This window comes from Sorex fumeus, unplaced genomic scaffold (genome assembly GCF_029834395.1).
Source record: "Sorex fumeus unplaced genomic scaffold, SorFum_2.1 ptg000008l, whole genome shotgun sequence".
Classification (NCBI taxonomy): domain Eukaryota; kingdom Metazoa; phylum Chordata; class Mammalia; order Eulipotyphla; family Soricidae; genus Sorex; species Sorex fumeus.
Genome location: NW_026606065.1, coordinates 30,335,715 through 30,349,478, shown reverse-complemented (window position 1 = coordinate 30,349,478; position 13,764 = coordinate 30,335,715). Strand labels below are relative to the sequence as shown.

General features: G+C 52.9%; 1 protein-coding gene across 13 annotated transcripts in view; it reads right to left on the bottom strand.

Moving 5' to 3' along the window:
* The window catches only part of DOCK9 (dedicator of cytokinesis 9), a 254,379-nt gene that overhangs the window by 178,756 nt on the left and 61,859 nt on the right, over positions 1-13,764 (bottom strand). For 5 of the 13 annotated variants that reach the window (XM_056108422.1, XM_056108415.1, XM_056108439.1 and 2 more), the window contains exon 1: positions 5,576-5,895. The exons of 5 other annotated variants lie outside the window; for them this stretch is intronic. In XM_056108422.1, the coding sequence (XP_055964397.1) occupies positions 5,576-5,737 (162 nt within the window). In that variant the 5' untranslated portion in view covers positions 5,738-5,895. Of the gene's footprint in view, positions 1-5,575; positions 5,897-13,764 lie in introns of those variants that run through there. 3 more of the 13 variants (XM_056108381.1, XM_056108389.1, XM_056108456.1) reach the window with 1 other exon arrangement.

The following is a 13,764-nucleotide window of genomic DNA, read 5'->3' as shown; positions in this document are numbered from 1 at the left end:
GAAGTTAGGGACCTAAATGCACTGCTTCCTTGGGGCTCTGCTTTGATCGTCCGCACGCAGAACAGCTTTCCCGACTGGGGGGGGGGGGGGGGGCTTCCCCCCAGAATAGACACATTCCAGCCCCATGATAGGACATTTCCCATTTCTCAGGGGAGATTCGGGAATGCTCCGTGCTTGAGCTCCGGGAGCTGGGGCGGGATCAGGCTCATTCAAATCCTGACGTATGCGTGTCCTGGCCTCGGTCTCCCGAAGTCTGGGAGGGTGGATCCCTCCCTGTTCGGGGGGAGCCGGCAAAGGCCTTCATCAGGTGCCTCAAGACAGCAGCTGGGAGGGCAGGGAGGAAGAGAAATACTATCTCCCACAGTTAAAAGTCTCACACTCAGACCAGAGCCATAGCACTGCAGGGAGGGTGCTTGCCTTGCATGCGGCTGACCTGAGTTCAATTCCCGAGCACCCCATAAAGTCCCCCAGCCTTCCAGGAGTGACACCTGAGTACAGAGCAAGGAGGAAACCCTGAGCACTGCCAGCTATGGTCCCCAAAACAGACAAAAATCTCAGGTTCGTCTTCTTGGAGGGCACATGGGCTAGACACACAGGTCACCAGTTTTCTAAAGGCAGAAACGAGACCAGGGAGATCAGCCAAAGGGCTGGCGCATATGTCTTCTGTGTGCGAGGCCCCAGGTTTGATCCCTGCCCTCATACCCCCCCCCCCGCCCCCATCAGCGCAGAAGGAGGCCAAGTATCTCCAGCAAGTAACTGTCTGACTCCTGGGCTCTGCTGGGTGGGGGGGTGAGCATGGCGGGCAGGCGGGTGGGTGCTGGGAGGGGTGCAGGCTCAGAACAAGTGACACAGATGGGTCTGGACCTCCCGCCCCCGAATAAGGCGACGGTGCTGCGGCTGAGAGACTGCCCTGAGAAACACGTGAGAGAGCATCCACACACAACGGCAATGGAAGAACACAAGGATGGTATCAGCCACCTGACGGGAGGGGGCCAGGACCAACGTGGAGGGAGGTCGTCAGGAGGAAGGGGTAGGACTGAGAGGCAGGGAAGGGTCAGGCATGAAGCCGTGAGCAACAGCACTAAGACCACGGGCAGAAGCTTACATACATTACATAGACATAGAGATACACACACACACACACACACACACACACATAAAACTTTCACATAGAGCTGGAATCCCCCTCTTAAAATTAACCCACAATTCTGTAGCATCAGGTACTTTAGTCCTTAGGGAAAATGCCAATGCCTTCCGCTGTAACTCAGGCTTCTTTTTGAGACAGAAAACGTCACCATCTTTCATTAGACACCCACCTCAACTCTTGGTCCCACCCACTATTCTCTCCCTCCCCTGATAACCTTGATGTAAACATCTGCTGGCTTGCTTACTTACATTTATCTGCCTTATTTATCTACATTGTGGCTATCAATAGGCACAGCGGGTAGAGTGTTTGCCTTGCACACGGCCGACCAGGCTGACCCGAATTCGATTCTTCCGCCCCTCTCGGAGAGCCTGGCAAGCTACCCGTGATGTACTTGATATGCCAAACACAGTAACAACAAGTCTCACAATGGAGACGTTACTGGACCCGCTCGAGCAAATCGATGAACAACGGGAGGACAGTGCTACAGTGTAGTACAGAACATATGTGTATACAGAAATACTGAAGGGGCCAGGAGGGTCATGCCATGGTTTGGAAGCCAGCCCCACATGCTGGGGGAGAAGGCAGTTGGGATGGAGAAAGAGCCACTAAGTCAATGATGGTTGGCGAGATCGCCCAGGATGGGAGACGTGTGCTGAAAGTAGACCAAGGAGCAAACATGATGGCCTCTCAGTATCTGTATTGCAAATCATAATGCCCAAAAGTAGAGAGAGAGTGTAAGAAGGATGGTATCTGCCACAGAGGCAGGGAGTAGGGGGTGAGGTGGGAGTGGCGGGTGGGACACTGGGAACAAGGGTGGTGGAAAATGGGCACTGGTGGAGGGACAGGCACTCAAGCACTGTGACTGAAACGCAATCATGCAAGTTTGTAACCGTATCTCATGGTGATCCAATAAAACTTCTTAAAAAAAAAAAAAAGTACTGAGAGGGGCCAGAGCAAAGTACTGCAGGTAGGGTGCTAGCCTTACACAAGCCTGACCTGAGTTACATCCCCACCACCCCCATATGGTTCCCCGAGGCCGCCAGGAGTGAGCCCTGAGCAGTCACAGGCTGGGGGTGCAGTTCCAGAAACTGACGTGGATGAGGAGCCCACAAGGTCATTCCGGCGAGTGCTCAGGGCTGACTCCTGGCTCTGTGCTCAGGGATCACTCCTGCCTGGAACCCACGGGCTCCTGACTCCCTGCCTTTGCCCTGGCTTTGCGACACCCTGCCCTCACACTGTGGGAGGGCGGGGAGGGGGAAGGAGAGGGAGAAGAAGAGAGAGGGAGGAAGAGAGGGAGAGGTGGGGGGTAGAGAGGGAGCGAGAACACAGAAAGAACCCTTCCTCTTCCTCGTCTGAAGCCACCAACCTCTGCCCACGCCTGACGTTCATGGCTTTGTACACACTCTCCCTAACGTGGGCTGCACGCTGAGGTCAAGGTTTAAACACAGACAGTGGAGTGGACACCCGAAATCCTCATTGCTGTCCACAGCAACTGGATATTTTTCCCCCTTTCTGAACAGGGTTCTACACAGGAGAAATTCTGGAGGCTTTTGTGTCCAAAGGATTAAGTTTTGTCACCTTTCTTAGGGTACTATATACCATGGGGGTGTGATAAGGTGGGAGGTGGAGGGCATAGCTGGACGGGCTCAAGCCTGGGGAATGGTCCAGGAGTCGGAGCAGCTCTGCCTTGAAAACAGCCCAGCACAGGCAAGAGCCATGAGGGAATGAATATTTTGGGGACTGAACGATAGTACTGTGGGGAAGGATTTTTGCCTGGCATGTGGCCAAACTTGCAGGCTATTGAATGTAGCCTGCCCACAGGGCAGAGTCTGGCAAATTCCCCGTGGAGTACCAAATATGCCAAATACCAGTAACAATGATGGGTCTCATTCTCCTAAAGAGCCTTGAATATAATCTCAGGGCTAGGATGAAAAAGACGTTACTGGGGCCTGCTCGAGGCAATCGACGATTAACAGGATGATGAAATGATGAAATGAAATGTGGCCAATCCGGGTTCAACCCCCGGCACCCCATCTGGTCCCCCAGCACCATCAAAAATAATTTCTGAAAGCAGAGCCAGGATTAACCCCTGAGCATGGCCAGGTGTGGCCCCCAATGAAGATATTATCAATCAAATGAAAGGGCTAGAAAGAACAGGGGCAGAGCACCTGGCTTGCAGGCAGCTAACCCAGGTTCAATCTCTAGGACTATGTATGGTCCCCGAGCTCACCCAGGAGTGATCCCTGAGCACAGAGCCAGGAGTAAGACCCAAGCACCTCTGGGTGTGGCCCAAGAGCGTCTTCCCCCTGGCCCCCCGCCCCTGGCATCTCCAAACCAAACCACCACAAAAATACAAAAATCAAATGGAGGCTACAGCCTTACCAAACCGCAGTCCTGTCAGGGAATCCGTCGCCAAAGGCACGTTGCAGGAGGCGGCCGAGTAGGCCCCAGAATCCGGGCAGCTCTGGGCCATCCTGACCATGCAGATGTTAGTGACGGTGTCACCTGGGTCAAGATTTGGCCCTGCTCTCCCTGCAGCCAGCCAGCAGGACATGTCCCGTTTCTCACTTCCCCTGTGTTCCTGACCCTCCCAGCAAAAGGCCACACACATGCATTCACACATTCACTCACACACACACACACACACACACACACCTCGGTGACACAGAGAGAGGTGACCACATACATCAAAGCCAGCAGAACCGGTGCAACTGTGAGTCAAACTATACCTAGTCAATTCATAAAAGAGTGGACAAAAATGAATTTGCTAAGGAGGTGCTGGAAGGGGGGGCGCAGTGGGGCATTGGTGGGGGTCACTGACAGTGATAGGGGGTTGGAGTTGGGTCAATGAGGACCCGAAATCCTGTTACTGAAAGCTGTCAGTCATGGTGCAGTTCCCCACCCCCCCCCACCCCCATTATTTTAAGAGCAGATACATAAAGGACTTCTGGCGCAGGCGGTCACGGATCAGCTCTGACAGTGCTGCTGGTATTGGGGGGAGCTGGACACACCCAGCCGAGCTCCGTGGGGGTGGGGGATGGGGGTCCCTCCCAGCCGTGCCCACCAGGGCAGCCTGAAAGACCAGAGTAGAGAGGACAGCCAAGGACAGGAATTCGGGAGGCGGCCACGGGAGGGCCACGGACCACCGGCTGGTGCCACGGAGCAACCTAGAGAGAGCAGAGAAGTGGGGTACAGGGTATGGGGGTGGGAGGGGAGATGGGAGGGACCACATGTCCCTCCACCCCAGCATACACAACAGGCGCTGCCTCTTGCCCTGCTGAGACAAGGGGTGCAGGACGCAGCTAAAGTCCATGGGGTCCCCGCAGGTGTTACCACCCTTCTCTCAGGCCATGCAGGAAAAGCGCAAAAGCCGGGTCCGAGGTGAACCCCCACGCCGCAGGCCATGCAAAGGCGGTCAGGGTGCGACTGGGGGTCCTGACGACACCCAGGGAACAGGTGTGCCCAGGAGCCCCTCCTTCCGGGGCGCCCCCACCGCGCACCTACCGCAGCCGTCCCGAGCGCCGCAGCCAGGCGCACCGCACCTCCCGTCCACGTGCTGTTCCGGGCGCCCACATCGCAAGAGCCCCTCCTCAAAACGCAACCTCTGCGGGGGCTCCGGCGACGCTCAGGGGACCCCATCGGACGCCCACGGCCGCACGTGCCACCTGCCCAGCCGGCCCCGTGGCTCCCGCCAAGGTGCCCGCGCCCAGGCGCACGTGCGCGCACCCGGGCTCCGGCTCCGTCTGCCGGAAACGGCTGGACCTCCTCAAGGAGGGGGCCCCATCTGGCGCTCCCCAACTTAGCCTGGGGTGGTGAGGCAGATCCACACCCATCTGGGGGCTCCACCCCCCTCCGTGGGCCCCCGAAAGCCTCCTTTCATCCACCCGAGCCTAAGTCGTCAGTGGTTAAAAATGAAACCATTTTTCCTTTTGATTCCTTGCACCTGACACTGTTTTCTTTTCCCTTCTCCTTACACTCCTTCCGCCTCCACCACCACCCCCTTGAGTCCCCAACACTAACCAGGAGCCATTAGTAAGAAAAAACCCAGCCAAGTAAAAGACTACGATGTAAAAGGACTGAATAATTCACCATTCCCTGGCAAAAGCTTCAACATAAAAGCAAGAAAAAAAATAAAACCCTAACTCCACGCCCTGCCAAGGATTAGTCTGGGAGCGAATAAGCCCCAGAAAGCTGACTTTGGAACCAAATACTTTAACTCCAGTTCCCCTCCCTTGGTGCATTAATCCATGGCATTTTCACACGTACAGACAGACACCTCATAATTTCAACTCTGGGTCACTAATTACCCATTTAAGCATGCAGGCTCTGCAGAGCCCAAGCACAGAGAGAGAGAGACATTGGCTTTACAAATAAAGACAAGCTCGCGTGCCGTCAAACTACTTGGTAATTAAGCAAGATATCATTTACCAGGCAGGAGGCAATCAATAGTTCCGAATCCTCTTTTGTCCAGGGGTAGGCTGTATATTCAAGGACGTTACTCTCGCCTGGCTGTTTGCACATGTAAGCACAGTTCCTCTCGAAAACCATGCGGATTCCTTTAAACAGGACCACGCTGGTGGTGCAACCCATGTCCGAGGTGTGGCCGCGCCGGTCTCTCAGCCAGCACTCATCCACATGCCCCTCATCTTCCCCGGCTCTCCAGAACCGTCTGCCCCTGGACCATCCTCCTGACAAGCAGCGCAGACACCCAAACGGCAGGGAAATGTCGAGCTGTCTTACCCACAGCCTGATCAAAAAAAAAAAAAAAAATTGCGGCTCTGGGTGTGAGTGGGGCGGGAGGTGCAGTGCTCACCTCGGGGTGCCCAGACCTCCAGGGTACCGCTCCCCCTTCTGGGAGCGCTCCGCTGCTCAGCCCACAAACAGGCAGACTGACATGTGGCCGGGAGAAGCCGCCCCCTCAAGCCATTTGCTTGGGATCGTCTGAATCTCAGAACCTGTCCAAAAAAAGAAGGGGAAAAAAAAAAAGCAAAAATGGGAAAGCCGGTGCCAGACAGCCGCCCGCTGCAGATGCTGCTGAAGGCACGGAGAATCCTCCTGGCGGGGAGAAGGCGCTCTCCCAGAATGCTTAGCCCAGCAGCCAGAGGAGCAAACCTTTTTTTTTCCTTGACCTAAATATGCTGTTTGTTTAATCCTGCATCCGCGTGGAGAAGAGAAGGGGGGGGGGGGGGGGGGGATCCAAAAATGAGTGAAATCGCCGAGATGCTGCTGCTGCTATGGAAACACGGGTGAGCCCACTTCAAACCACCTTGCGCTGGAGTGGGTGCGGGCTGCCGGCAGACACGGGGAGTGGAACCTGCTGGGTGAGCCTGCCTCCTGCCCACTCCCGCACTCTGCGGACGGAGGGTGAGCGGAGGGCTCTTCCGCCCCTGGCACCCGGGTCTGCAGCTGAGAGCGGGGGGCAGAGGGTATTCTGCTCCTTCTGACGCAGGGTGCTCCTATGCCAAGGTAAGCAAGCCGCCCGCTCTCGGGGGAAACTGGGCGACGATGTTTGGTGCACGAATAAGCCCCAATGAGTGGCCTCGCTGTAGATTGTGCTTGGCCACTCACGGCCACCCTTCTCGTGTCTTTGGGGAGCAGCTGATTGGGAAAACTGCCACTGAGAGGCTATTAAGCTGACTCATGCCATCCTCCTCCAAAAAAGTGAAAAACTATGTAAAAAAGAAGAAAGAAAAAATGAAAATGATTGGGTGGGGGGGGGGGGGGGGGGACAGGAGCGATAGTACAGCGGGTAGGGCGTTTGCCTTGCACGTGGCCGACCTGGGTTTGATCCCCGGCACCCCATCTGAGTATCACTGGGGGTAGGAATAACCCCTGGGTTTGGCCCAAAAAAGCCAAAATAAATTTTAAAAATATATATTGTGATGGATAAAGAGAGACACCCCCCCAATCCCACCCCCGTACCTGCCTCTAGAGATCTGCGGCATCTTTTTCTAGATGGTGCCTCATTTCATACAGCACTAGTTTGCATGTTCTTTCTCTAGATTTCAGGACGGAGTGAGTCGGAGCTGAAGGAGTTGAAGGTTGGTCAGAGAAACCCACGTGTGTAGTGAGAGCAAGCCTTTGGCAAACTCCGTGCAACCACATAATTCAAGATTTCCCTTTGGGGCAGGGACAGGGGTCCCAGCGAGCCAGGCTCAGGGCTGCTCCCAGCTTGGTGCCAGGGCCCAGCCCTGGGTTCCCACATGGAAAGCCTCTCCCTGACTCACATTTGTTTTCTCTGGCTAGTTCTATTTAGGTCCCTAAATAAGGTGGGGGCGGGGGGAAACCCAACCCTAAACTTCCTTTATCTTGTGCATTTTTACACAAAGTGTATCTAAGAAGAAATAAAAGGAGAAGCGGGATTGGAGCAAGAGTAGTATGGGTGAACGCTTGCCTAGCACACAGCTCATCCAGGTTCGACCCCCCAGAACTTCAGAGGTTCCCCAAGTCCCCCAGGAGTGATCCCTGAGTGCAGAGCCAAGAGTCAGCTCTTGAGCATCACCGGTTGTGAGCCCTCCCCCAAAGGAGGTGAGTTACTGGCCATATGCCAAAACCAGAATAACTGCGGATGGTTCAATCCCGTGTGGTACCAGTCTGGAAGGTGCAGCGGCTGAACAGTGGGGCTGGAGAGAGAGTCCAGGGGAAAAGTCCCTGCCTGTGGACAGCCAGCGCTGACCCCCCCCACGCCTGCTCCCCCAACATCACATGGTCTCCAGACATAGCCCTGGAGCTCCCTGAGTGCCTCCAGATGGCCCCATAGTCCATCCTCAAACCCTTGCACTGAAGCACCAGCCCAGTTGACGGGGAATTGCCAAGAAGGGTACAGGGGCTCCCCGTGTACCTCTCAGGAGGCACTAATTTAAATCAAATCAAACTTTTTTGGCAGGGGACAGCACACCTGGTGATGTTCAGGGATGACTGCTGGCTCTGCACTCAGGAATCACCCTGGTGGTGCTTGGGGGACCATACGGGAGGCCAGGATGGAACCCAGGTCAGCCATGTGCAAGGCAAGTGCCCTACCCACTAGATTATCTGTCCAGTTCCTGAAACCAAACTTTTAGAAAGGTTGACAAATCATTGATCTAGAGTGTTCAGGCTCTGAATGGTGATTTTATTAACCCAGCACAAGGGTGCTTAAGGTTCAACCCAGACACCAGAGGAATTGAGTTCCGACATGATATCACGGAGCTGGTGGAAAAATCATGTGGAAACTGTCAGCCTAGAAACGGAGGGCAAGGTTACAAAAGTGTTAATTCACTGTCTGAGAATCCAGAAAGTTAATCAATGAATCTAATTTTCATGCAGTAAGAGTCACAACTTAAAAAGCTCATTGAACGTAACTGAAAGTGGCCCCAGCAATATAAACTTGATGGATGAGGTCATTCTAGACACATCCTGGTGTGGAAATCAGGGACACTGAAGGTGGTGTTGAATCTTACAAAGGATCAGAAACGATAACCATGCAACCGTGAAGCTGCTTGTGTGTTCTATTTAGTTCTTTAAAAAAAAAAAACAACTAGATCAACAATTCAGAGAACATGAGAATCGAACCATCTCCTGAAACATTAACAAGCATCCAGCAAATAAATAAATTTCATTTTGTTGGGACTGGAACAATAGCACAGCAGGTAGGGCATTTGCCTTGCATGCGGCCGACCCAGGTTCAATTCCCAGCATCCCATATGGTCCCCTGAGCACCGCCAGGGGTAATTCCTGAGTGCAGAGCCAGGAGTAACCCCTGTGCATTGTCGGGTGTGACCCAAAAAAAGAAAAAAAATTTTTTTTTCATTTTGTTTTGATTTTGGGGCCACACCTGGCTGTGCTCGGAGCTCTCCCCTGGCTCTGTGCCCGGGATCCATTCTGGCAGCACTTGGGGGACCATACATGATACTGGATTTCTAACCAGGCTCAGGGTCACACACAAGACAAGCACCTTCCCCTTGGCACTATCTCTTTGGCCCCAATTCTATCCATTTTAAAGAGAATCATTTTCCAACCAAGAGAAGTAATAGATAAGAAAAAAAAAATAAGGCAAAAGAAAGAAAAAAAAAGGCAAAGTATTCAAAAAGGCCAAAATAAAAAAAAACAAAACACAACATAAATCATTCAAAATGTAGAGCTTCACTCATTTTTCTAATTTCGAATGGTGGTAGTTTGGCCCAGAGTGATAATCACCATGTAATCCATCAGGAAATGGAATAAAGAGAGGGCAGGTGTGTGACTGGTGGCCTGTGCCCTCACCTACAGAGCCCATATTTCAGTTTGAGGTTCATCTGTACACTCTTTTTTTTTTCTCATGGAAGAAATGTTTTATTTTCTATTTTAATTACAAAAAGATTGCCTTTTATTATGTCTTTTTTAATTTTTATGCATTTTAATTTATTATGCATTTTTAAATTTATTATGTCCTAATTTTTATTTTTATTGAATCACCGTGAGCTACAGTTACAAAGCTGTCATGTTGGAATTTCAGTCATACAATGATCAAACACCCATCCCTCCACCAGTGCACATTCCCCACCACCAATGTCCCCAGTATCCCTCCCTACATCCCACCCCTCCCCCTGTCTCTATGGCAAACAATTTCCCCCATACTCTCTTTCTACTTCTTGGCATTACAGTTTGCAGATGAGAGGTCATCATGTTAGGTCCTTGATCTACTTTCAGCACACATCTCCCATCCCGAACGATCCCTCCAACCATCATTGACACTGTGATCCCTTCTCTATCCCAACTGCCTTCTCCCCCAGCTCATGAGGCAGGCTTCCAACGATGGGGCAATATTCCTGGCCCTTGTGTCTACTGTCCTTGGGTGTCAGTCTCGAATTATGATATTTTATACTCCATAGATGAGTGCAGTCCTTCTATGTCTGTCCTTCTCTTTCTGACTCACTTCACCTAGCATGATACTCTCCATGTCATATGTACACTCTTTTTTTTTTAATTTTTATTAGTGAAACACCATGAGGTACAGTTGTAGACTTACAAATTTTTTGTGCTCAGATTTCAATTATACAATGATCAAATACCCATCCCTCCACAAGTGCCCATTTCCCACCACCACGGATCTCAGTCTCCCTCCCACCTCCAACCCCCTCATCCCACCCTGCCTCTGTGGCAGGGCATTCCGTTTAGTACTCTCTCTCTCCTTTTGGGTGTTGTGGTTTGCAAAAGAGGCATTGAGTGGCAATCATGTTTGGTCTACAGTCTATTTTCAGCATGCTTCTCCCATCCTGGGAGGATCCTCCCAACCAGCACCTCAAATGAGCACAACTCCTGAGACAGGCCAGGATGCCTTTTGAGATGCAAGTCCAACCCCTTCTCTCCTGCTGATAAAGACACAGACTTTCCCACCACCAGCCACAGCCCCTCAGGGACTCCAAGCCCACCACCTCGGAATGTCCAGCAGGAAGGTCCAGCCCCACCATGGATATTCCGCCATGATGGAACGGAATAACAGATGCTCAGAACTACAGAAAGGGGGCCGGGCCCGCCAGCAGAGTAAAGGCAGCCAGTCTCTAAAGAACCCCAGCTGCAGAGTCCTGGGAGAGAAAGGCGCCCCCCAGAGGCCAGACCATGGCTTTGGTGGAATTCGTAGCAGGAGTGTTTTGGAAAGTGAGTTCACAGTGGGCTTAAAAGGCCTGCCTCGGCAGTGCTGATGTTCTGGGTCCTCTCTTCCTTCTGCTCCCCCTCTGTGGGTGTCCAAAGGAAGTGTAAGCTGTATGAGGGCCCGGGGCTAGCCCAAACCTCGGGCTAGAACCCTAACTCCAGCTCCCATTAATGGGGGCCCCCATTAACCCACCCCCTCAATAAGTCCCCCAACCAGTTTCCTTGCCCTGTTCTTTCAAAGCAGTTTAAATAAGACTTACTTGGGATTCAGTGTGTGGGTAATAAATCTTTGTATCCCCTAAGGTCCACACATGTGTGTGTATGTGCATATGTGTGTGTGTGTGTATGTGCACGCACGCGCACACCAACATGCTGACTGTCAACATCCAAAGCAAATGTGGAACAAGTATGGGGGGACCCATTTTTCATCTGCAGAGTCAGCTCACTATGGAACTGTCACTGTCACTGTTCTCCCCTTGTTCATCAATTTGCTCGAGTGGGCCCAGTAATGTCTCCATTGTGAGACTTGGCAATAGCGAATATCGGATATGTCATGGGGAGCTTGCCAGGCTTTGCCATGTGGGCGAGATACTCTCGGCAGCTTGCCAGGCTCTCCAAGAGTAGCGGTGGAATCGAACTCGGGTCGGCCATGTTGGCTGTGTGTAAGGCAAACGCCCTACCTGCTGTGCTATCGCTCCAGCCCACTATGGAATTATCTATCGCAATAGTGGTTATTAAAAGCGAGATGGGGCAGGCTAAGGAGCGGGTACAAGTGGGGAGGGCACCTGCCTTGCAAGCAGCTGACCTGGGTTCCATCCCCGGCACCCCACAGGGTTCCCCAGACATCGCCAGGAGTGATCCCTGAGTGCAGAGCCAGGAGTAATAACTCTTGATCATGGCCAGTTGTGGCCCAAAAGAACAACAACAACAAAGATAAATAAGAGGGATGAGGGGGGTGTTGGAGCACGAAAAGGGAATGATGGCTGTTGGCGAGGAAGAATGGCAGCTCTGGCAATGTGCACGGTAAGGGAAACTGAGTCTTTCCAAAGCCTTTTGGAAAATAAAGAGGCGATCTTTCCTGCCGGATACATTTCATAACATAACTGAGGGAGGGAGGAGGAGAGGCTCAGCTCACTGCATCCCTAGCTGGGTCTGTCATTTCTCAGCGCACCAGAAGTCCCCCTTCCCCCCGCAAGATCCCTCTGTCTCTGTCCCCTTCCGGACCTCAGAGCACAGAAGTAGGAGCACCATGGGAAGGATGACCCGGATGGGAACCTCAGCCCTGCAACAACGCTGTCTGAACCCAAATGAATCCTTTTGCTCAAAGTGTCTCTCCGCCACCATGACCACCTGACATGATGACGCAGAGTCCGCGGTGACACACGAGTTCCCTGGGGGTTACCCTATGTCTGATGGGGGCATGCAAGAGAGTGATGTGGAGGGGACGCACCCCCACCAGGCCCCGGAAGGCTGCAGTGACTGACTTGATGCCACTCCACTGCGTGCTCAGAAATCAGGGCAACAGGGGCCCCCGTGCACCTCCCCAGGAGGAAGGTGCCTCTGCCTTGGGAGTGCGGGTCCCTAGGGCTTCCAGACTAGAGAGAAGGTTTATGAGAAAGGTGTGTGGGTCTCTCCCCCGGCCCCTCCCCGTCTCCGGGTGTGCCCTGCCAACTCTCTCCTCCTGCCCCTTGAGAGCAAATTTCTTTCTTTGTTGTTTTGGGGTGTCTTTGTGGAGGAGCAATACCTGGAGATGCTCAGGGGTTCCTCCTGGCTCTGCACTCAGGAATCACTCCTGGCATTGCTCAGGGAGTCTCAGGGGATGCTGGGGATTGAACCTGGGCTGGCTGAATATAAGGCAAGAGCCCCACCTGCTGTAGTTTATCTCCGACCTTGTAGCAAACTTCTTTTTTCTTTTTTTTCTTTTTTTTTTTTTTTTTTGGCTTTTTGGGGCACACCCAGTGATGCACAGGAATTACTCCTGGTTCTGCACTCAGGAATTCAGGAATTACTTTTGGCCATAGGCTGGAGCAATAGCACAGCGGTAGGGCATTTGCCTTGTGCGCAGCGAGCCCGGCCGAGGCGGGTTCGATTCCTCTGCCTTTCTCAGAGAACCGTGCACACTATCTCGCCCACACAGCAAAGCCTGGCAAGTTACCCATGACGTTGTATTCAATATGCCAAACACAGTAACAACAAGTCTCAAAATGGAGACATTACTGGGCCTGCTCAAGCAAATCGATGAACAGTGACAGTGACTCCTGGCGGTGCTCAGGGGAACATATGGGATGCTTGGGATCAAACCCAGGTTGGCCGTGTGCAAGGCAAACGCCCTACTCAATGTGTTATCACTCCAGCCCCCGTAGCAAACTTCCTAAGGGAAAAAGGCTCAAACCCTGTGGCACAGCAGAGGAGAGAAGGCTGAGATTTTAAACCCTTGCCTGGCTGCCTGTGGCCCCTTATGTCTCTGTCCCAACAAAAAATGCGCATGCTGGCCAGGTCAGAAATTCAGTTACGGACTGCCATGGGCCATCAGGGGCAGAATCTCAGTTCCCTGGGGAGAAGAGAGATCTGTTAAGTGCTGGTGCTACATCACGTGGGAGGAGCTGGAGGATGCCGGGAGAGCCCCTATTTCCAAATCCTGACACGCTCCCCAAAACAGCTGCAGGGGTGGGGCATAGAGAGTGGGGGCGGGCAGCAGAGACCCCAGAGATATCGCGGGAGTCCCTCCAACTCCAAAGCGGGTTGCTGAGAGAGAACACGGGCACAAAGTCTGAACTCAGGATCCGCTGCTGGCTTCAAGCTGCCGCTGTCTAGGCGGACAGTCACCCGAACACGCTCTGAGGGGCCTGGGTCTGCACAAGCACAGACGAAAACTGTGTTAACAGTGACACAGCATAATTCACAGGCAGATGCCCTCATGAGACGGGAAGACGAGACTGGAGCTGTGGACAGTTGCTCGCAGTGAAGCACAGAGCTGAAACCCGGACACCGCAGCCCTCCGCTACCGG